The 24,491-nt window shown below is 44.6% G+C and overlaps 1 protein-coding gene across 9 annotated transcripts in view; it reads left to right on the top strand.

The window, feature by feature from the left end:
• The window catches only part of mctp1a (multiple C2 domains, transmembrane 1a), a 276,577-nt gene that overhangs the window by 98,498 nt on the left and 153,588 nt on the right, over positions 1–24,491 (top strand). For all 9 annotated transcript variants that reach the window (XR_006838831.1, XM_046350033.1, XM_046350031.1 and 6 more), the window contains exon 2: positions 17,949–18,066. Coding sequence is in view for 8 of the 9 variants with exons in the window: in XM_046350033.1 (XP_046205989.1) it covers positions 17,949–18,066 (118 nt within the window). In the remaining variant the exon portion in view is untranslated. The remainder of the gene's footprint in view (positions 1–17,948; positions 18,067–24,491) is intronic.

Genomic DNA, 24,491 nt, shown 5'->3' with positions numbered 1-24,491 from the left:
ATTACATTTGCATTGATGTCGGAGTGATTAGACGGACAATAGAGTGCTGAGGACCAGGCAGTTAGCAAGTTTGGTAGGCTACTAATGACCATCAACGGCATCAGAGCTTTTTTGAAGTCTAATTACCGTGACTAAACAGTCACTTGGAATTTGACTGCCTTCATGACCGCCGGTGTGGTGGTAATACGGTCACCGCAACAGCCCTAGTGACAGCTGATGATGTAATTGACTTTATAAAATAAACTTGTTGGAAGATGAGAGGTGGTTGTGGGTGGGCCAGCTATAGGCCTTATGGGGCGGTTCTGTCTTTGAAGATGCTGTGCAGGCTCTGTACTGTTCAGTACTGTATTGTCCTGTACTATACTGGTTTGCGAAGCGTGTGACAGTGGGCTGGGGCTGGGCACTCTGCCTGCGTTGTCAGCAGCTTCTGACTCTCTGGGACGACCGCTCTCCTCCTCCCAGAGCTTAACGGTGACGGACAGATGGGAACACTGCCAAAACATAGACGCTGCTCTGTCATTCTGTACTCTCTCTCTCTCTCGCTCTCTCGCTCTCTCGCTCTCTCGCTCAGTCAATCTTCTCACTCAGCAACAGTACTTGCCTGGCCATGGTTTATGCAGAATGACACTGCATGACACTGTCAGTAGTATGTCAGGTGCAGGCAGTAGAGAGAGAAAAAAACGGTGTCAGCGATAAATGCTCTGTCTCTAGATTTTCATTATTATAACTAGAAACTATTATTGCCACCTGTGTCAAAATTGATTCAGTTACATTTCGCAATATTATTTTGGGACAATATTATATCGATAGTTGACTAGATTGATAAAAAACGGTGGAACATCAAATTGCAGTATCGAATCGCAATTCATATAGAATCGTGGGAATCGCAATACATATCCTGACAGCACCTAAGTATCATGATGATATCGTATATTGAGGTCCCTGGCAATTCCCAGCCCTAAACTACACACACACACAAGCGCGCACACACACACACACACACACACACACACACACACACACACACACACACACACACACACACACACACACACACACACACACACACACACACACACACACACACACACACACACACACACTCACTTAACAGGAAGCCACAAGTTTACGAAGCATGTGACAAATAACATTTGATTTGAACATGGAATGGTCAGAGGTTTTGCTATTTGAATGACATCTAGGATTTATAAGTGTACGTGTGTGGAAACTGCAGTTTACTAAATGCTGTTTTGTGGCGGCATTACCACCAATGGATTGAAATGCCTCTGATGCTGGGGGCGGGAGTGCACCTATCTGTGTGTCCCAATGGAATAATAGGGAGAGGATTGCACTCACCTGCAGGCCAGATGGCGTATTGAATGTGTGTGCGATGTAGACGGGGTTTGAGGATGGATTCCAGTGGGAGATGCCGTCAATTGAAAGGGGGATCCAGCATACTATTAGGGCACCCTGCACTACTTTCTTCAATGACTACTAAAATGATGGAGATACTCTTCAGTAGACACCTGTTTAGCATGTGTCAGAGTAGCTCTGGTCTGATAATACTTGAGAGGGACCACTTCCCCCTCCTCTGAGATGAGGAGAGATGAGGAGAGACTGATGAGAGATGTTCTAAACGGCAGCACTGTAGCTCTCAGGATATCCCAAACTGCTTTGGACATGTTTGTACTCACTGCGGGCTCTTATTATTATGTCAAATGAAGGGATGTTCTACGCTAGAGACGCCAGAGACGTTTTCCCTTCCCTTTCCAGTGTCACGCAGCCCAGATGTTGACCTGGCAGTTTAAGGCTGGAGATGGTTATGTTAACTGAGCTTTGCTATGCTGTTTTGGGTAACACTTCGCAGTGGCGTTGGTACAACCTAGTAATCACTCATACGGGAAATGTATGCTTGCATGACTGTAAGTCGCTTTGGATAAAAGCAGAAGCTTAATGGCATATATTTAAAACTGTAAAGTTAAGATGGGTCCAAGGCAGCAACATACCTTCTCATGGTCTGAGGCTTTTAGTGCAAATTCTGTCTTAACTCTGTCCCACTCTAGATTTATCTTCATTTAGCTAGCTTTTCTCAGCATGACATTTTCATGGCTGAATCACAGCCTTTCTGTTATCCTGCATTGATATATTACAGTAGAACAATTCATTAATATCAAATGCCTTCTGGAAGCTATTATCCTATTTCCCCCTGTCGCTTAAAAGTCAAAGGAGCTGATTAGTGACTCTGTGAGTGGTGCTATAGTACTATTGCGTCATGGTTAATAGATAACAGGTATTGATGTATTTGGCTTTGTTGAGCTTAGCTGTGTTGCCTTGGTGATTCCTCAGTCATCCACAGGAGAAACATACTCGTTGTTTCACATATCCTGCCCAGGCAACTTCTGGACAAACTCACATTGACTTGATTGCACTGTATAAACTATTTAAGAATACATAGCCTGCAGTACTTGACCTATTATTACATTTAGCATGAACAATTTTCCAGGATTCTGTGTTCTTATACTTTAATGAGCAAATTATAAGATGTTAGAAATAGAGGTCGACTGATTATGATTTTTCAACACCGATACCGATTATTGGAAGACCAAAACAGCCGACACCGATTAATCGGACGGGTTTTTTTTTGTGTGTAATTACAATTACAACAATACAATACAACAATACAATTACAACAATACTGAACACTTATTTTACTTAATATAATACATCAATCAATTAATTTAGCCTCAAGTAAATAATGAAACATGTTCAATTTGGTTTAAATAGTGCAAAAACAAAGTGTTGGAGAAGTGTAATAGTGCAATATGTGCTATGTTAGAAAGCTAACGTTTCAGTTCCTTGCTCAGAACATGAGAACATATGAAAGCTGGTAGTTCCTTTTAACACAAGTCTTCAATATTCCCAGGTAAGAAGTTTTAGGTTGTAGTTGTTATAGGAATTATAGGACTATTTCCCTCTATACCATTTGTATTTCAGTAACCTTTGACTATTGGATGTTCTTATAGACACTTTAGTATTGCCAGTATAACAGCAACACAACGACAACAGCCACCATTGCAATAAAATGCTAATTAATTACTTAAAAATCATACAATGTGATTTTCTGGATTTTTGTTTTAGATTCCGTCTCTCACAGTTGAAGTGTACCTATGATAAAAACTACAGACCTCTACATGCTTTGTAAGTAGGGTAAACCTGCAAAATCGGCAGTGTATCAAATACTTATTCTCCCCACTGTACATAAGAAATACATATTCAGACCCTTACTAATGAGACTCAAAATTGAGCTCAGGTTAGGGTTATTGATTGGACATGATTTGGAAAGGCACACCTGTCTACTGATCCCACAGTTGACAGTGCATGTCTGAGCAAAAACCCAGCCATGAGGTCCAAGGAATTGTCCGTAGATCTCCGAGACAGGATTGTGTTGGGACACAGATCTGGGGAAGGGTGCCAAAACATTTCTGCAGCATTGAAGGTCCCCAAGAACACAGTGGCCTCCAAGGAGAATGGCCTTGGTCAGGGAGGTGACCAAGAACCTGAAGGTCACTCTGACAAAGCTTCAGAGTTTCTCTGTGGAGATGGGAGAACCTTCCAGAATGAAAACCATCTCTGCAACATTCCACCAATCAGTCCTTTATGGTAGAGTGGCCAGACGGACGCCACTCCTCAATAAAAGGCACATGACAGCCCACTTGGAGTTTGCCAAAGGCACCTAAAGGACTTGCCAATCATGAGAAACAAGATTCTCTGGTCTGATGAAACCAAGATTGAACTCTTTGGCGTGAATGCCAAGCGTCACGTCTGAAGGAAACCTGGCACCATCCCTACGGTAAAGCATGGTGGAGGCAGCATCATGCTGTGGGGATGTATTTCAACGTCAGGGACTGGAAGACTAGTCAGGATCGAGGGAAAGATGAACGGATCAATGAGCCTAAGCACACAGCCAAATAAACTCAGGAGTTGCTTCGGGACAAGACTCTGAATGCTCTTGAGTGGCCCAGCCAGAGTCCAGACATCAACCTGATTGAACATCTCTGGAGAGACCTAAAAATAGCTGTGCAGCATCGCTCCCCGTCCAACCTGACAGAGTCTAAGAGGATCTGCAGAGAAGAGTGGGAGAAACTCACCAAATACAGGTGTGCCAAGCTTGTAGCGTCATAGCCAAGGAGACGCAAGGCTGTAATCGCTACCAAACGGAGCTTCAAAAAAGTACTGAGTAAAGGGACTGAGTACTTATGTAAATGTGATGTCAGTTTTTTTAATTAATACATTTAAAAAACATTTCTCAAAACCTGTTTGTCATTATGGGGTTTTGTGTGTAGATTGATGAGGAGGAAAAAACGATTGAATCCATTTTAGAATATGGCTGTAACGTAAACCAAAGGTGAAAAAAAGCAAAGGGGTCTGAATAATCATTGTGAGGTCTCTGGAAATCCCCAGCCCTATTATCAGTTGTGTACTAATAGAACCTTCAGATGCAGGCCCATGACCTCTAGTAATACTCACTTTGGAAACACTACCTTATGTTCCATTGTCCCTCTGCCACCTGTAGCCTGCTATCCAGTTCAGCTATACATTTTCCCTCACTGCCACACTGACCGGCTGTATAGCCCAAGACAACAGGTCTCTCTCTCCTCATTCCCCATTTATTGTACTTTCTTATCACTTCGCTGCGCTCTCTCTCTCTCTCTCTCCCTCCCTCTAGCTCGATCTTAATCTCATTCTCGGATATCCTCAACTCTCCTTTTGTTCTTCTTATACTCTTTCTTTTCCCACTTGTTAATGAACAGTGGCTTAGACTTCGAGGCTGTGAGGTGTCGTCATCTGCTGGGTGAGAGCGTTCCAACACCAGTGCATAGAGATGAGAGCAGATACCCTCCATAAGGTTATATGAACAGCATGGTAAAGGTTGTTACGGTAATCCTCTCCTTTTTTTGGATCAGGAGGCTCATTATCCCCATCACTAGCTATCATAGCCCTCTTTGCTTCTCCTTCTGTGGCTGAACATGTAGGAGGATGGCCCCAGACTACCAGTCCTGTATCAAATCAAATCAAATCAAATGTATTTATATAGCCCTTCGTACATCAGCTGATATCTCAAAGTGCTGTACAGAAACCCAGCCTAAAACCCCAAACAGCAAGCAATGCAGGTGTAGAAGTCTGCAGGATGACAGAAAAGACCAGGAAGAGCTCATTAGATGGAACACCTCTCCACACATCTCCTCTGGCTCGGTCTTCTGTCACATTCTGTCACACGCTGGGCCTGGGGGTCCTTCCGGCCTCAAGGGCTCTTCTCGGGAAATGAACCGTAAATGTGATTCTTTGTGTGCTGTTTTTGGAAAAGTTTTTTTTGTACTTTGACTCACTTGCACAGCGCCGGGTTCTATGGGAGTAAATGTTATTGTGATGTGGCCTATTGATGGTCACAGCAAACCGCGTGTGAGTGTGTGCCCGGGGGCCTTAATGGAAAAGCACAGCGTGCGTCTGTGCGAGAGAGAGTTAAGAGGGGAAAAGTGGGTTAAGACAGACAGACCGAGAGGCAAACAGACAGACATAGAGAGTTGGAGAAGGAGAGACAAAGAGAACGAGACAGAAGGAGAAGGAGTGTTATAGACAAGGAAGCAGCATGTGTGTTAATGAGAAATAAAGCAGCATGGTGTAGACTGGCAGAATGGCTGCGGTTATTCCTGGAAGTGCTCAGACTTCAGAGGTTGGGAAAGAGGGAGCTGACGGTGACTCACCTCTCCCCAGTGAATAGGCACCTCTAATGAAAGGAACTCTATAAGGAGATCCTCCATCTTCAATACTCCGTTAATGACTGGCTGTGGGAGGAGAGCCTGTTAACAGAAACGCTGATAGGTTTGCGGTGAGCGTTGAGGTCAAAGGTTCACAGAGTGGACTGTTGTCTGAATGGTCTGAGGTAACCCATGCTGAGGTAACCCATTTTACTTGTAGATAAAGTTGATGCCTCAGAAATGGTCATTTAGAGACACATTCACCCAGGATACATTATATCTCCTGAATAGCTGTCCTACATCCAAGAGAAGAGTAACAGAGATAGCATCTGAGCTGACTTAGCAGAATGGAGGGAGCAGGGGACCTGTGTAGCTGTAGTGTGGGGTTCTGTTGGGTAGACTAATGTATAGGCTTCAGTACCACTGTACTGCCTTAGAGTGGGTAGGAGGTGGATTAACACTCCCCGCTGCTCAGAACTCATTCTCCGACACAAGCCAGGCTCAATCTCTCCTCCACTTCCACCGCCCACATATGTTCTCTATAATTGCACAAGCACGATTTCAGTGGAGCTGCCTCTCTGACATAGTTCAACTTGTTTCTACTGCTCCTCTGCCCAATAATCTCTCAGTCTGTGTGTGTGAGTTAGGTGGAAAGGTATTAAATAAAGAGGTATAACTGAAGACCAAAATGTAGATTAGTGTGGGTGGCTGGTGTTTGATTAGATGAGTGTCTGTGTGTGTCAGTCATGTCTGCCATCCTGTTCTCACTTGCCTGACACCACTGACTCTATGGCTCCAATACAACACGTATGTTGTATTGATAACATCTGCTCCGTGTGTGTGTGTGTGTGTGTGTGTGTGTGTGTGTGTGTGTGTGTGTGTGTGTGTGTGTGTGTGTGTGTGTGTGTGTGTGTGTGTGTGTGTGTGTGTGTGTGTGTGTGTGTGTGTGTGTGTGTGTGTGTGTGTGTGTGTGTGTGTGTGTGTGCGCATGCACAAGTGTGTGAACAAGTCTGTTTACTTACAATGATGAACCACAGCATCTGTCAGATAAGAAACTGGTAGTGTAAACAGACAGTTCCTTCTAAACCACCACTAGCTGTGGATCAGACTCACTGGATTGGACTGAGAGAAGCAGCTATTAATCCACTGCAATCATCAATACAGCGTCTCACTTTAAAGCAGTAAACACATCTCATCTTCATTACAAGTCTCACATTTTCATCAAACTAATGAATAGCAACTTTCAACATTAAAACAACGATGAAACAGTAACAAGCACACACTCCATAATTGTGCGCAGTAGTTGTTGATGTTAAAATGAAGTCCCATTTCCAAATCACTCATTACACTTTAGCTGGTGAGAAAAGTGCTGGTAGAAAACATACAATTCCATGATGAGCAACTTCTGCTGGACATCAATAGCAATCAGTCAAACAGTTGTTAGAGTAATTGCTTTGGGTGACTTGACCCCTGTCAGTGGGTCCCTAATGGTTCGGCCCTTTGTATTTCCTTTACAAATCATTTTTAATTAAGGAGACACTGACATAAGCAGAAGATCAAATCAAATGTGGATGCGATAGGAGGGATGTAATCGAAATTTAGGCTCCAGAGAGCCGAGACTCTCTCTAGCTTTAACAACAACTACAATCGGATGCATTTAAAGTGCCTTCAGAAAGTATTCTCACCCTGTGACTTTTTCCACGTTAAAATGGATTAAACTGTATCCCGAGCCTACACACAATAACACAATGTCAAAGTGGAATTATGTTTCTAGAAATGTATACAAATTAATAAAAAATGAAAAGTGGAAATGTCATGAGTCAATAAGTGTTTAACTCCTTTGCTATGGCAAGCCTAAATAAGTTGAGGATTCAAAATGTGCTTAACAAGTCACATAATAAATTGCATGGACTCGCTCTGTGTGCAATAATGGAGTTTAACATGATTGTTTAATGACTACCTAATCTCTGTACCCCACACATACAATTATCTGTAAGGTCCCTCAGTCGAGCAGTGAATTTCAAACACAGATTCAACCACAAAGGCCAAGGGAGATTTTCCAATACCTCGCAAAGAAGATCACCTATTGGTTGATGGGTAAAAAAAAACAGACATTGCATATCCCTTTGAGCTTGGTGAAGTTATTTATCACACTTGGTGTATCAATACCCCCAGTCACTACAAAGATACAGATGCCTGAAGAGGAAGGAAACCGATCAGGCCAATGGCGACTATAAAACAGTTACAGAGTTGAATGACTGTGATAGGAGAACTGAGGACCAACAACGTTGTAGTTACTCCATAACACAAACCTATACTAACAGAGTGAAAATGAAGAAAGCCTGTACAGAATACAAATACTCCAAAACATGCATCCGGTTTGCAATAAGGCACTAATATAATACTGAAAAAAAATGTGGCAAAGTAATTTACTCTATGTCCTGAAAACAAAGCGTTATGTTTGGGACAAATCCAAAAAAACACATTGATGAGTACCACTCCTCATTATTTCAAGCATGGTGGTGACTGCATCATGTTATGGGTATGCTTGTCATCGGCAAGGACTAGGGAATTCTTTAGCATTAAAAAAATGGAATAGAGATAAGCACAGGCTACATCCTAGAGGAAAACCTGGTTCAGTTTGCTTTCCAACAGACACTTGGAGACAAATTCACATTTCAGCAGGACAACATCCTAAAACACAAAGCCAAATACACACTGGAGTTGATTACCAAGACGACATTGAATGTTCCTGAGTGGCCTAGTTACAAGTTTGACATAAATCGTCTTGAAAATCTATGGCAAGACTCGAAAATGGCTGACTAGCAATGATCAACAACCATCTTTACAGAGCTTGAAGAATTTTAAAAATAATAATGTGCAAACATTGTACAATCCAGGTGTGCAAAGCTCTTAGAGACTTACTCAGAAAGACTCACAGGTATAATCGGTGCCAAAAGTGATTCTAACATCTGACTCAGGGGTATGAATATTTACAGTACATTTGGAAAGTATTCAGACCCTTTGACTTTATCCACATATGTGTTAGGTTATTCTAAAATGTATTAAATAGTCCCCCCCCATCATCAATCTACACACAATACCCCATAATGACAAAGCACAAATGAGCTATTCAAAAACATACTGTAGACCTAAATCATTATGTTCTTATAGTCAACCATACAGTATGACTCATAGAGAAACAGCTAGTTCTCCAAACTATAAGGATAGGTTGTTGTCAGGCACAGCTTCAACACTCTGCTGTGTTCGTATATTTCACAAGCTAATGCAAAGAGATCATTCTTTTTTTCTGTCTATGTGTCACGGAGCCCTCCGGAACTGTGTCGTTACGCACACCTGGTCCCCATTTCCTTGATTGTAATTGTTTAAATGTACCCTTTTGGTTTCCATTGAGCTGTTGATATTTGTTCCAATGTCCATTGGTCGTGTGAGTACCTGTGCTGTGTTGTTTTGGCTTTCCTTCCACGTGTATTTCACAGATGATTTTGGGTCTTGTCACATGAGGTATCATTGTGCGCTTGTGTTATTTATTCAAGGTACTCCTCGCTCTTTTGTTTGGGTCTCAACCCTGTTTTTTGTATACGTGTTTGGTCTTCGTCCCCGTGCCTTCACATGGCACGCTGTAATTTGGGTGAAATAAAAAAAAACTATTATGCATTCCTGCGCCTGTCTCCCGATCCTTCATGCCAACGTGAAAGTATTCATCCCCCTTGGCATTTCTCCTATTTTGTTGCCTTACAACCCGGTATTAAAATAGATTGTTGGGGTGTTTGTATCATTTGATTTACACAACATGCCTACCACTTTCAATATGCTAAATATGTGTTATTGTGAAACACACGAGACAAAGAAATGAGACAACTTGAGTGTGCATAACTATTCACCCCCCCCCCCCCAAGGCAATACTTTGTAGAGACACCTTTTGCAGCAATTACAGCGGCAAGTATCTTGGGGTATGTCTCTAAGCTTGGCACATCTAGCCACTGGGATTTTTGCCCATTATTCAAGGCAAAACTGCCCCAGCTCCTTCAAGTTGGATGGGTTCCTCTGGTGTACAGCAATCTTTAAATCATACCACCGATTCTCAATTGGATTGAAGTCTGGGCTTTGACTAGGCCATTCCAATACATTTAAATGTTTCCCCTTAAACCACTCGAGTGTTGCTCTAGCAACATGCTTAGGGTCATTGTCCTGCTGGAAGGTGAACCCCTGTCCCAGTCTCAAGTCTCTGGAAGACAAACTGGTTTCCCTCAAGAATTTCCCTGTATTTAGCGCCATCCATCATTCCTTCAATTCTGACCAGTTTCCCAGTCCCTGCCGATGAAAAACATCCCCACAGCATGATGCTGCCACCACCATGCTTCACTGTGATGATGGCCAAAAAGCAACATTTTAGTCTCATATGACCAGAGTACCTTCATACATATGTTTGTGGAGTCTTCCACATGTATTTAAATGTAAAACGTGTTTGCTTATTTTTTTCTTGAAGCAATGGCTTTTTTCTGGACACTCAAAGTGTCCAGAAAGTTCAAAGTTCCACAGCTCTGTCTAGTGTATGGCTTAAAGTGGTCCTATGGACAGATACACCAATCTCCGCTGTGGAACTTTGCAGCTCCTTCAGGGTTATCTCTGATCAATGCCCTCCTTGCCTGGGTCGTGAGTTGCGGTGGGCGGCCCTCTCTTGGCAGGTTTGTTGTGGTGCCATATTCTTTCCATTTTTTAATAATGGATTTAATGGTGCTCTGTTGGATGTTCAAAGTTTCTGATATTTTTTTATAACCCGACCCTGATCTGTACTTCTACACAACTTTGTCCCTGACCTGTTTGGAGAGCTCCTTGTTCTTCAAGGTGCTGCTTGCTTAGTGGTGCCCCTTGCTTAGTGGTGTTGCAGACTCTGGTGCCTTTCAGAACAGGTGTATATATACTGAGATCATGTGACACGTAGATAGCACATGTGGACTTTATTTAACTGATTATGTGACTTCTGACGGTAATTGGTTGCACCAGATCATATTTAGGGGCTTCGTAGCAAAGGGGGTGAATACATATGCACGCACCAATTTTCCGTTTTTAAAAAAAAATAATTTTTGTGAAACAAGTTCTTTTTTTTTCATTTTCACTTCACAAATTTGGACTATTTTGTGTATGTCCAATACATAAAATCCCCCCCCAAAATCACATTAAATTACCTGTTTTCATGAAACAAAATACGAAAAACGCCAAGGGAGATGAATACTTTTGCATGGCACTGTATGGTTTTATTTTAAACCATCAAACTCGTTCACAAGTCGGCCCTGCTCAGGCTGTCATGCAGGTGAATGAGGACCCAAAAGCGACTTGGCGAAAACAGAGTCTTTAATCCAGTAACGTAAAATACAATCAAAAAACACAACTTTCACTCGAAATGACGAGAACCGACTGGAGACTCGATCTTGAACAGCAGGTTGCCTCGGGAAGGCACTTGAACCAAACAGACTCAGACACCTGCTCACCACGCAGCATCTGAGGGAAACACGACACGACAGGGCGATACACAAACACAGCACGGTGAATTCTAGACAAGGATCCGACAGGGCAGGAACGGAAAACAAGGAGAGAAATAGGGACTCTAATCAGGGAAAAAGGATCGGGAACAGGTGTGGGAAGACTAAATGATTGATTAGGGGAATAGGAACAGCTGGGAGCAGGAACGGAACGATAGAGAGAAGAGAGAGCGGGAGAGTGAGAGAGGGAGGGGGAGAGAGAGGGATAGAAAGAGGGAAAGAACCTAATAAGACCAGCAGAGGGAAACGAATAGAAGGGGAAGCACAGGGACAAGACATGATAATCAATGACAAAACATGACACAGGCGACAGACTCACCCATCATATGGACACACAACCACATGCGCGCACACACACGCATGAGCACACACACACACACACACACACACACACACACACACACACACACACACACACACACACACACACACACACACACACACACACACACACACACACACACACACACACACACACGGTTCCTTCCTATTTCATCCTGACACACACACACACACACACACACACACACACACACACACACACACACACACACACACACACACACACACACACACACACACACACACACACACACACACACACACACACACACACACACACACACACACACACACACACAAATACTTTATTTGAATCCACAAATCATTATTCGTACAATACGGAGTCAAACATTTCAGGACAGAGATATCTGGACACCTAGGGAAACAAATTGAACCTTTTCCTCCACATTGCAAGGTTGCCCATAGCTGCTTCGCATTGGTCTTAATGTAGGCCTGCAATCTGAAGGACACATACTGACAGCATGTGGACATGTCCGAGGCTGTTCAGGCATGACATGAGGGGCCTGTATTTAAGCAGCTTGTCAGAAAAGGCCTGCTCCATGTGGCAGTCAAAGGAGCAGCCCACCTCCAAAATCAGCTTCTCTCTCTGCCCCCCCCCCCCGGTTGGAATCGACTAAACTTTGAACATTGAGATATTAAATAAATGACAGAGAAGAAGCCTTGAATAGGAAGAGTGAAAGAGACTGGGTTGTGGAGTCAGAAGTTAATGGTTCTCTGTGGGAAGACAGATCGCTTCGGAATGTGTTGGGTGGAAAGGAGTAGAGCAACGGTTGAGATAGGGGAGACAGATGGACATCTGTGCACTAGGGGAAGGAGGGGTTGAGGTCAAGAGGTGAGGTCAGTTCCCCTTAAGGGAGTAATCAGTGTTTGGTATCTGGTTACCTTCTTCCTGTTGACACATAAGATACAAGGATTGGCGAGAGAAGGAGGAGTGTCCTAAAGTGAGACGTATATAACTGTGATGATGAGAAATGTTTTGCTGTCCGAATACACCTCTACAGATCCTTTGGGAAGAATTAAACTTGGTTAAAGCCCCCCCCTCACTTTGGCTTAGGAAGATAACATGTGGTGTGTGTGTGTTTAAGCATAGCCTAGCAGTGGGCCTGTAACCGAAAGGTCGCCGGTTTGGATCCCCAAGGTGGAAAGATCAGCTGTTCTGCCCTTAAACAAGGCAGTTTATCCCCAACCACTGCTCCCTGAGTACTGATAATGTCGATTAAGGCAGCTCACCTCTCTGATTCAGAGCGGTTGGGTTAAATGCGGGAAGACACATTTTGGTAGAATGCATTCAGTTGTGCAACTGACGAGGTATCCCACCACTTGAACAGTTTTGTGATTCATTTCTGTCCGAAAGTTCTGTGGGATGTGCACATTGGCAAACAGATGTTGACCCTTTTGCTAAGGCCACCTCTCTCACCGCCTCTAGCTTCATGACCGCAGGCAGGTCGAAAAGCCAATGGACAAGCTCCTCAACTGGTTCCCCCCCGCCCAACAGAAACATTCAACTTATCTGAGCATCATTCATATACCCCGATACTGGATTCGTGACCACACATGGGCTGGGGCACACTGGCAGAGCCATTCTAGCCACTGGTCGATTGCTAGGAGGAAGTTAGCAGCACTCCACACCTGTTTTTATTACATTTACATTTAAGTCATTTAGCAGACGCTCTTATCCAGAGCGACTTACAAATTGGTGCATTCACCTTATGACATCCAGTGGAACAACCACTTTACAATAGTGCATCTAAGTATTTTAAGGGGGGGGGGTGAGAAGGATTACTTTATCCTATCCTAGGTATTCCTTAAAGAGGTGGGGTTTCAGGTGTCTCCGGAAGGTGGTGATTGACTCCGCTGTCCTGGCGTCGTGAGGGAGTTTGTTCCACCATTGGGGAGCCAGAGCAGCGAACAGTTTTGACTGAGCTGAGCGGGAACTGTACTTCCTCAGTGGTAGGGAGGCGAGCAGGCCAGAGGTGGATGAACGCAGTGCCCTTATTTGGGTGTAGGGCCTGATCAGAGCCTGGAGGTACTGAGGTGCCGTTCCCCTCACAGCTCCGTAGGCAAGCACCATGGTCTTGTAGCGGATGCGAGCTTCAACTGGAAGCCAGTGGAGAGAGCGGAGGAGCGGGGTGACGTGAATTATGAGTGGGATTGGTTCAGGCAGCTTCTTCCCACAGATAACTTGGAGAAAAGAGCCTTTGTACACATCAGATTTAATATCCACATTGAGCCTGAGGCAGTTGTACATCCTCAAGTGCATTGAACATTACACTATGTGATAAAGTACCAATGGCGTCTCTATAGTCCAAAGACACACACGCACACTGATGCAAATGAATGTCCCTGGCACCTGGCTGCATTGAAACAATAAGCCATTGTGTTTATCCAAATCAGCTGCCACGTGCATCCCACACCTCGATCCTCAAAAACATTTTCACTGCAGCAAATACACTTGTCCTGTCCAACAACAACATGACACCACAGCACCTCCCCATGCTAACAAGCTCTGGAACTCAGTCCCGCTCAGTCCAAGCCAGAGGCTAGGGAAGCACAGTGGCTCATTAGGGCAGTGGCTCATTTCCATGGGACAGATTAAATGGTCAGGAACAACTCCTGGGCCAGGCCCGACTCCCAGTAGATGCAGAGGGGAGAAGTGGTGACTGGTTTAGTTTGTTAGGATCTTGCTCATGCAGTAGCTACTCTTCCAGGGGTCCATGTGGTGAGGACAGCAGAGAGCTGAGCAGAGTACAGTGGCTGTGTGACAAGCTGAGAGGTTTGTCATGAGTGGTCTAATAATGAGGAAAGAAAGCTGCGACGCAATGAAGGAGGTGGAGGCACAGAGTGGAAATGACCTGCCACTACAATGAGGAATGTCTCATACACTCAGTCCCCTCGGGGCCACAGTACCTCATAATACCTTTGTAAAGACAGTGCTGGTATGAAGAATAACCCCCTGAGTAGGAGTTGATATCCTTAGTTAATATCCGGTGAGATAATCAACTTCAAGAGCCACTTGAGTTATTTTCGGTGCACAGTGTGAGGCTGTGGGCTGAACTGAATGGAAATCCTGCGACAAGGTCTCGATAAGAAGCAGTGATACGAGTGTGAATTCACTTGTGATTGAGTTGTTGAGCTGTTCGTACGTATGGGACCACCCATATGTAAACAAACATGCACGCCTGACTGTAAGTCGCTTTTTGGATTAAAACGTCTTCCAAGTGAGTGTACTAAACACTCGGAAGACCTGCTATTTCCAGGTGAAACCTATGATCCCTTGTTAAATCCACTTCAGTCAGTGTAGATGAAGGGAAGGAGATGGGTTAAGGACGGATTGTTAATCCTTGAGACAAATGAGACACGGACTGTGTATCAAATCACATTTTATTTGTCACATGCGCCAAATACAACAAATGTGAAATGCTTACTTACAAGCCCTTAACCAACAATGCAGTTTGAAGAGAAATAAGAGTCAAAAAAAAGATTTACTCAATAAACTATAGTAAAACAAAACAAAAATCAACAGTAAAATAACAATATCAAGGCTATACACAGGGGTTACCGGTACTGAGTCAATGTGCGGGGGTACAGGTTAGTCGAGGCAATTGAGGTAACATGTACAGTAGGTAGGGAAAAGTAACTATGAATAGATAATAAACAGCAAGTAGCATCAGCGCAAAAAAGGCGGGGGTCAATGCAAAGCCATTTGATTAGCTGTTCAGCAGTTTTATAGCTTGGGGGTAGAAGCTGTTAAGAAGCCTTTTGGACCTAGACTTGGAGCTCCTGTATAGCTTGCCGTGTGGGAGCAGAGAGAACAGTCTATGACTAGGGTGGCTTTGACAATTTCTCGGGCCTTCCTCTGACACCGCCTGTTATAAAGGTCCTGGATGGCAGGAAGCTTGGCCCCAGTGATGTACTGGGTCGTACGCACTACCCTCTGTAGCACCTTGCGGTTGGAAGCCGAGTATGTGTGTCATTCAGAGGGTGAATGGGCAGGACAAAAAGTTTAAGTGCCTTTTAACAAAGTATGGTAGGTAGGCCAGGTGCACCGGTTTGTGTCAAGAACTGCAACGCTGCTGGGTTTTTCCACGCTCAGTAGTTTCCCGTGTGTATCAAGAATGGTCCACCATCCAAGGACATCCAGCCGATTTGACACAACTGTGGGAAGCATTGAAGTCAACATGGGCCATGAAACGCTTTCGGCACCTTGTAGAGTTCATACCCCAACAAATGAATGCTGTTCTGAGTGAAAAAAAGAGGGGGTTGCAACTCAATATTAGGAAGGTGTTCCTAATATTTGGTATACTCAGTGCATGCAGATCCTCTCAAGCTCTTTCAGGTTGGATAGGGAGCGTCGCTGAACAGCTATTTGCAGGTCTCTCCAGAGATGTTCGATTGGGTTTAAGTTCGGGCTCAGGTTTGGCCACTCAAGGACATTCAGAGACTTGTCCTGAAGCAACTCCTGTGTTGTCTTCGCTGTGTGCCAACACCACTAAGCAAGGGGCACCACCAAGCAAGCCACACTATGATGACCAATGAGCTCTCCAAACAGGTCAGGGACAAAGTTATGGAGAAGTACAGATAAGGGTTGGGTTTTTTAAAAATATCAGAAACTTTGAACATCCCACGGATCACCATTAAATCCATTTTTTTTAAATGGAAAAAAAATGTCACGACAACAAACCTGCCAAGAGAGGGCCGCCCACCAAAACTCACGGACCAGCCAAGGAGGGCGTTAATCGGAGAGGCAACAAAGAGACCAAAGTCAACCCTGAAGGAGCTGCAAAGCTCCACAGTGGAGATTGGAGTATCTGTCCATAGGACCACTTTAAGCTGTACAACCCACAGAACTGGGCCTTACGGACGAGTGTCCAGAAAAAATATGCAATCATGTTTGGTGTTCGCCAAAAGGCATGTGGGAGACTCCCCAAACATATGGAAAAAGGTACAGATGAGACTAAAATTTTGCTTTTTGGCCATCAAGGAAAACACTATGTCTGGCGCAAACTCAACACCTCTTATCACCCGAGAACACCATCCCTACAGTGAAGCATGGTGGTGGAGCATCATGCTGTGGCAATGTTTTTCATCAGCAGGGACTGGGAAATTCTTGAGTGAAACCTGTTTCAGTCTTCCAGAGATTTGAGGCTGGGATGGAGGTTCACCTTCCAGCAGGACAATGACCCTAAGCATACTGCTATAGCAACACTCGAGTGGTTTAAGGGGAAACATTTAAATGTTTTGGAATGGCCTAGTCAAAGCCCAGACTTCAATCCAATTGAGAATCTGTATGTATGATTTAAAGATTGCTGTACACAAGCGGAACCCATCCAACTTGAAGGAGCTGGAGCAGTTTTGCCTTGATCAATGGGTAAAACTCCCAGTGGCTAGATGTGCCAAGCTTATAGAGACATATCCCAAGAGACTTGCAGCTGACTTTTGGGGGGAGGTGAATAGTTATGCAGGCTCAAGTTTTCAGTTTTTTGTCGTGTTTCTTGTTTGTTTCACAATAAAAAAAGAATTATAAATGCTAAAAGTATGTAGGGGAAACACTAGTGTTTTGTGTAGCTTAAGCGCCTTACGTGCAAACATGACCCTAGTCAGAGAACTCTCTCTCTTTCTATCTCTTTCTCTCTCTCTCTCTCTCTCTTGTCGCAGCCTGGATGATGCTAGCGCCAGGGCAGGCTATTCTTAGCATCCCAGAGAGCTGGGGATACGTGACAGGGAAACCCACGCAGGGCAGGCGTCTCGAATGGAGTAGAGTGAGAGTGAGGGGGAGACTATCTCCTAGCAGACCTCCCAGCACAGTGTAGCCTTCTAATGAGTTTGCTGCACCAGAGTGAGCCCAGGGGGGAGCTGGGTCTGTTTTTAGGACATTCAGGGTCACAGTCAGGACCTGGCTATGGGGACACAGACAGCTAGGGCCGGTTTCAGGGACACAGATTAAGCCTAAATCTGGACTAAAAATCATGGTCAATGGAGAATCTGTGGTCACTCACTGAATGTTCATACTCTGGGATACCGGCCCTCAGTGTTTCCTTAGATATAATCTTAGGCTTAGTGCAAAGTCCCCCAAAACAGCATCCAGGGCTAGAGACACTAAGGTCTAGATTTTACCCAGTGATGCCAGAGAATATAGCACAATCCATTTAACACAGCACACACATGACATATCCATTTCTTTGATTTTCATTGGTGAGGTCACTATGCGTGTCATAGTGGATGAGTGTTTCTGATTAACTTCTAGTTGTTGTGTGTTTCTTTGCAGGGCATCAACATTGTGGAGCCAAGTAATGCTGAGACCGCCCTTGTTACCAACCCAGGGATGTACCAGCTGGACATCATACTGAAGAAAGGACACAACCTCGCCATCAGGGACAGAGGAGGTACGAAGTACTGCTGGGGTCTCTCTCTCTCTCTCTCTCTCTCTCTCTCTCTCTCTCTCTCTCTCTCTCTCTCTCTCTCTCCTCTCTCTCTCTCTCTCTCTCTCTCTCTCTCTCTCTCTCTCTCTCTCTCTCTCTCTCTCTCTCTCTCTCTCTCTCTCTCTGTGTGAAGCACTAATTCACATGAAACAAAGAAGGTGGTGGCTTTCGTCTAGTACCCTTTCCCTGTCCTCCGTTTCTCTCTGTGGACGAATAGGCTTCTCTCTTACACTTCTCTCTCTTTCTCTCACGTTCTCATTCCCCTCTCCTCGCTCTGTCTCTCATCTCCCCCTCTGTGAACGATTGATCTCACTTCAAACACTCCACCCCTCCCTATCTTCTCTCTCTCTCTCTTTCTCTCTTTGAGAGCTCTCTTCAGTTTTCAATGTATGAGAACAGAGGTAAGGGAGAATAGGAGTTAGTGAGAACAAATGTCATGCATTGACACATTCTCAAACTCGCAATTGATGTTTTACTTTATCGGATGCTTATGACAATTTTTTCTCTAATTTGTAACAGACAACTTTATTAGGAATGTACAATTCCAATGAATTAAATCACATTTTGTCTAGACTCAAAGTAAGAGTTCAGCTATAGTTAACTGAATATTTTTCTCAGGGATGGTGAGACCGATCCTTGAGTGACACCCCAGCCTCCGCTCTCTCCCCAGCCCCAGCCTGTCTCTATGCTGGAGGAGATAGCTCTGTGATTGTCTCTTTGCTAGCCAGCCTTGTTTCAGCCTTGTTTCTGTGCTGCTGGTGGACAGAACTGGTCTCATTAGTAAGTGCTATGACAAGCGCTATGGCAGGCCTCCTTAGTCTTTCTCTCACTCTCTCTCGCTCTCACTCGCTCACTCCCTCTCACACCCCCCACTAATTTCCCTCAGAACAGCCTCAATTCTTTGGGGCATGGACTCTACAAGGTGTTGAAAGTGTTCCACAGGGATGCTGGCCCATGTTGACGCCAATGTTTCCCACAGTTGTGTCACGTTGGCTGGATGTCCTTTGGGTGGTGGACCATACTTTATTACACACGGGGAAATCATGAGCGTGAAAAACCGAGCGGCGTTGCAGTTCTTGAGAGTCAAACCACAATCCATGTCTCAATTGTCTCAAGGCTTATAAAGTGTTATTTAATCTGTCTCCTCCCCTTCATCTCCACTAATTGGAGGGGATTAAACAAGTGTCATGGAAAGAGTGGGTGTTCCTAATGTTTTGAACACTCACTGTAATTGCAGCCAGAGTTGAATTTTTTATTTTTTTATTTGACCTTTATTTTACTAGGCAAGTCAGTTAAGAACAAATTGTTATTTTCAATGACGGCCTAGGAACAGTGGGTTAACTGCCTGTTCAGGGGCGGAACGACAGATTTGTACCTTGTCAGCTCGGGGATTTGAACTTGCCACCTTCCGGTCACTCGTCCAACGCTCTAACCACTAGGCTACCCTGCCACCCCAGGGTAGCCTAGTGGGATGACTGTTAATGCAATGCTCATGATGTGTGCCAGCGGAATGCAACCGAATGCACAGAGATGTGTATGTCTGTGTGTCAAACAGATACAGTACTGAGTTGTTGTATTTCTTACAGATTCTCCAAGTCTTTTTATGTTTTTATGGGGTTATCCTCTCCCCTTAAGCCATAAAAGGGACACTGTAGTAAAAAGAAATAACCCTTTATTTTTTTATGATCGTGCTCATACTGAACCGATAGAGGCGAAACCCTAGGTGCTCTCTTACAGCGTATCAACGACAGTCTTTCAAAGAGAAGTAGCACATTGCTGTCCTCAGAGGTGCTCCTCCCTGGGTGCCTGGCAGGCTTCAGCCCGAGCCCGGATCTATCTCAGTCCAGGCATGAATCATCCGTGTGTGTACGTGTATGCGTGCGTATCTGGGAACGTGTGTGTGTGTGTGTGTGTGTGTGTGTGTGTGTGTGTGTGTGTGTGTGTGTGTGTGTGTGTGTGTGTGTGTGTGTGTGTGTGTGTGTGTGTGTGTGTGTGTGTGTGTGTGCGTGCGTGCGTGTGTGTGTGTGTGTGTGTCGTGCCAGCGAGCAAGCATTGGTCTCAGAAACCAATGGGACACCCTGACAAGAGGAGAGGGATATACAGTAGGAGGCCAAAATTCTCCCTGATCCTACCTTTTCACCCCCACATAGACTTCAGGCCTTTTTGTCGTCAGATAGACTCATCATATACTATGTCCCCTCCCGCTCCGTGGATATCGATGCCAAAATTCTCCTCGAGCTTTTCACCCCCACATAGACTTCAGGCCTTTTTGTCGTCAGATAGACTCGTCATATAGGAGGAAAAGATATACTCCCCCAAAGTGGCTCTCTCTCATCTAGAGATGACAAGGAATCCTGTGCTGCCTGCATGGCACTGCCCAGCTTACAGCGGGCTGGGATGTCAGGCTGAACCTCTCACTCATTTTCAAAAGCAACAGCCTGGCCCGCTTGGAAATGGCAGTAGAGCCTCCTCCAGCTTATGTTGCACTCTTTCCTTACTGCGTAAAAGTCATCCAGCCATTTGTATGGGTTTATGGGCTTTGTTTGCGTATCTGTGCAACTGGGCACGCGTGTGTCCTAGTGCCTGTCTGTGTATGGTCATAGATCTCCAATCCTTGACAAGTGAACAGCAACCTCTCTTTGTCACATAACTCATCAATAATACGTCATTCTCCTAGGCCTGATGCACTCACCCCTGTCCAAATTGTCACTGATTGTGAGCCTTTAATGACAACCTCTGGTGAGGCACTACATGGCTGTGACCCAGGTAAGGCCCCACTGCCTGATCTCCCCCAGACTTAAATGTAAATGTAAATGTAATGGTCTCCAGAAACCAATGGGACACCCTGACAAGTCACCCCCACATTTAGGATTGCATTGGTTGTCACTTGGTGATGGGTGATGGGTGTGGGGTGCCAGCCCAGGGGGGGGGGTACTTAGAGATGATGGGTGAGGGGCTGGGATGTCAGGCTGGCAACAGCCTGGCCCGCTTGGAAATGGGGGTGGGTACTGTCCCCAATGTCACGCACCTGTCGAGGAAAAAGACAGCCAGCTTGGTGGGGGGTGACGGGGAGTGTCAGTGGCCTAGTCACGGTCTGCTAACCAGCTTCACCTCAGATGAAAGACAACGCTACAGTACCTGCAGTGGTACAGTAAACTAGATCACCATCTCTCTGTCTATCTGCTTGTGTGTGTTTTGTAGAGATGCTAGATGATGGTAGGTTGGACACAAATGATGCGTAGACCAGACAAGTAATGGGAGTGGGGTGTCAGAATTCTTGCTGTCGAAATGTTTTGATTAAACCATTTGAGTGAGTGTGTTTTTCCTATTCTTTATTTGACTATTTATGTAGTGAAGGCTTGGTTTCTGGATGCAGTCGGGGTGTGTGTGGATTTGTGTCAGAGGCTTGGGTTCAGGTGGCATGTGATTGGAGAGGCTGTATTCCCTAGATGTGGGGTTTCTGTCTGGCTGGAAGATCCCAATGCAGCCAGGTTTCAGCCCCCTGGCAGGTGTTTGGCTAAAACGTCCTGTTTACTCGGTCAAGTTCATGATGCCTTTGACCCCACCATATTTTACAGTAGGTGTGAGGTTACTTTTCTGCATATGCATTGTTCTTTTGAAGGTGTGCGTGGCCAAAGACCTCTATATTCGTTTCATATGAGCATATCAACGGTTTCAATCCAAGTGCGAATAAATACCGTTTTGCGAGCTCAAGGCGATGCTATGGCCAGACAGTAAACATGCATTGTGAGAGAGTTGTTGAACTTTTGCCTCCTTCCCATCACGCTTCATTGAATCTTCCACTCTCGTTTGCACTTCTGCCGTGTCTCTACCATCAATTGAGGCATTAACCCTTTTCAAATATCCAGCTGTGTCATTGCTCTGTTGCATATTTCTTCAAATGTTCTTCAATATCTCTTTATTTGTCATCACCTTGCAATATTATCGCCTTGATAGATGATTTGGTTACTGTATTTGTTCAATGTCATTGCATCATGTCATGTTTCTAACCCAGGCAGCATATTTTTTTATTTAACCTTCTTTAACTTGGCAAGTCAGTTAAGAACAAATTCTTATTTACAATGATGGCCTAGGAACAGTGGGTTAACTGCCTTGTTCAGGGGTAGAACGACAGATTTTGACCTTGTCAGCGCAGGGATTCGATCCACCAACCTTTCGGTTACTAGGCTACCTGCCACTCCTACAAATATGCAGGAGCTAGCACACAAGTATATGATACTTCTCTGCAATTGTGTGGATTTTGTTTGTTGCTACTTTATCGATGGGGACTGTTAACCACACAGGTCTCGATTATTTGCGCTCTACCCTGTCAATACCCTCATCCCTATATCCCTCCAATTCCCAATCTCTCCATCCCTGAGGCTGATCATTAAGGAGGTGATTTGTGAGGTGGAGAACAGGTGGGAAAAAGACGGTGTGGTCAGTATCTCTACTCGTGAGGGTGTGTCGGAGAGAGGACCCCTCGGACCATCCATGGAAATGTCCGCCCATAGCCGTCAGTAAAAAGTCACAGGTTTGGTGTGAGTCTGTTGAGCGAAGAGATATGTCATTCTGTGCTGTTGAGCATGTCCGAATGGGCCTAAGGTACTGTATAATGTGGTGTGAAGTGACATTACCACTCCTCACACTGACTCCATGCCAGGGCTCTGTTCCGTCACGGCTTTGGGTGTCAAGAGCAGGTGACAAAGCATCTGCTCGAGGATTTTACTATTCTCATCACACCGCTAAGTCACCCCAAATTACTGAAATTCGTCTTATTATCTTGACAAATTGACGGAGAAGTTATTACACAGCGTATTTTTTTGACTGTGCAGGGGCTTGAGTCATTACCCATATTACGAGAGAGAGGACTCAGAGGGTGGTAAGGAGAAGTATTTTGTCTACTCATTATCATTATCATTATCATAGTGCTGATTGAATAGTGATTACTGCTCAGACAGTGTTCTGGCCGTGACTCAGCCCTCCTCCCTGCGTTAGAAAGCCGATTGACCAGGATGTGTTAGATGGAGCTGGTTGAACTTGTCCTCTTGGATACACGTTTGAGCTAAGTGTATGACGAAGGGGGAGACAGAGCTTAAGGATGGGTTCCTCTCTGTATATAACTTGGAGGTGAGAAATGGTGTACAGGTGGCGCATGAAGTGAAAACATGACTCTTGTGTCAGGAGGTTGCAGAATTGAAAGCACAGCCAATAGTGCACGTGCGCTTGAGGGCCGTAAGAGCACGACATGGTAATCCACACAGACAACTTCCAACACCACGTCACTACTACACCAGTGTAAATGGTCCCCTCACTTCAGTTGTCCATCACTTTAATAGCATCTCAATGCTGCGGTTAACCAGCTTATCAGATCTTATGAAATATGTTACTAAGGCAATTGTAATAATAGCACTACTGATGCTATGAATCCAATAGGTACCATTTTGTGGGTATGCAGTAAGAGAAAACAGAGGACATTTTCTGGCTGGCATTAGGTACTTTCACTGAAGGATATGTCTGTGTGGGTTGGAGCACAGATGTATGTATGGATCTGGGTTGGCGTAATGATAATGAAGTGTACATTTATTTATAGGCCGGGTAGTTTGAGCCTTGAATGCTGATTGGCTGACAGCCGTGGTATATCAGACCTGCTCTAATTACGTTGGTAACCAGTTTATAATATCAATAAGACACCTTGGGGGTTTGTGGTATATGGCCAATATACCCTTTATATATATATATATATATATATATATATATATATATATATATATATATATATATATATATACATATACACATATATACACACATATACACACATATATATATAAATATACACATATATATATATATATACATATATATATATACACACGTGTGTGTGTGTGTGTGTGTGTGTGTGTGTGTGTGTGTGTGTGTGTGTGTGTGTGTGTGTGTGTGTGTGTGTGTGTGTGTGTGTGTGTGTGTGTGTGTGTGTGGTGTGGTGTGGTGTGGTGTGGTGTGGTGTGTGTGTGTGTGTTAATGGGGTTTTCTTATGATATAGTTCCCCTGTGGAGCGCCCAATCCATACATTCCTCTATATGGCACAGTGAAGAGGGATTGCAGGCAGGAAAATGGGAGACACCGCACCGCACAGACTCGACTCAGACCTCAATCTAGCTTGTGAGCGTAGGGCTGCCACTGCCATTTGTTCTGGAGTGATGAGTTTTAAGACTCTGCCATTGACCAGATCTCCACTTCTTCCTTATAGCTAATGAAATGCCTCAGTGAGCTGCTGGCCCCTGCTTTCACTAAGTTCCTCATAAATGACACTGCCCTGACAGGTAATCTGACAGCCAGACCATAGCACGACTGCTATTATTTTGGGATCTGATGACATCATCATT

Source organism: Oncorhynchus gorbuscha, linkage group LG05 (genome assembly GCF_021184085.1).
Source record: "Oncorhynchus gorbuscha isolate QuinsamMale2020 ecotype Even-year linkage group LG05, OgorEven_v1.0, whole genome shotgun sequence".
Taxonomy (NCBI): Eukaryota; Metazoa; Chordata; class Actinopteri; order Salmoniformes; family Salmonidae; genus Oncorhynchus; species Oncorhynchus gorbuscha.
Note: the sequence above shows the minus strand (reverse complement) of the source record. Positions and strands in the feature narration are given on the sequence as shown.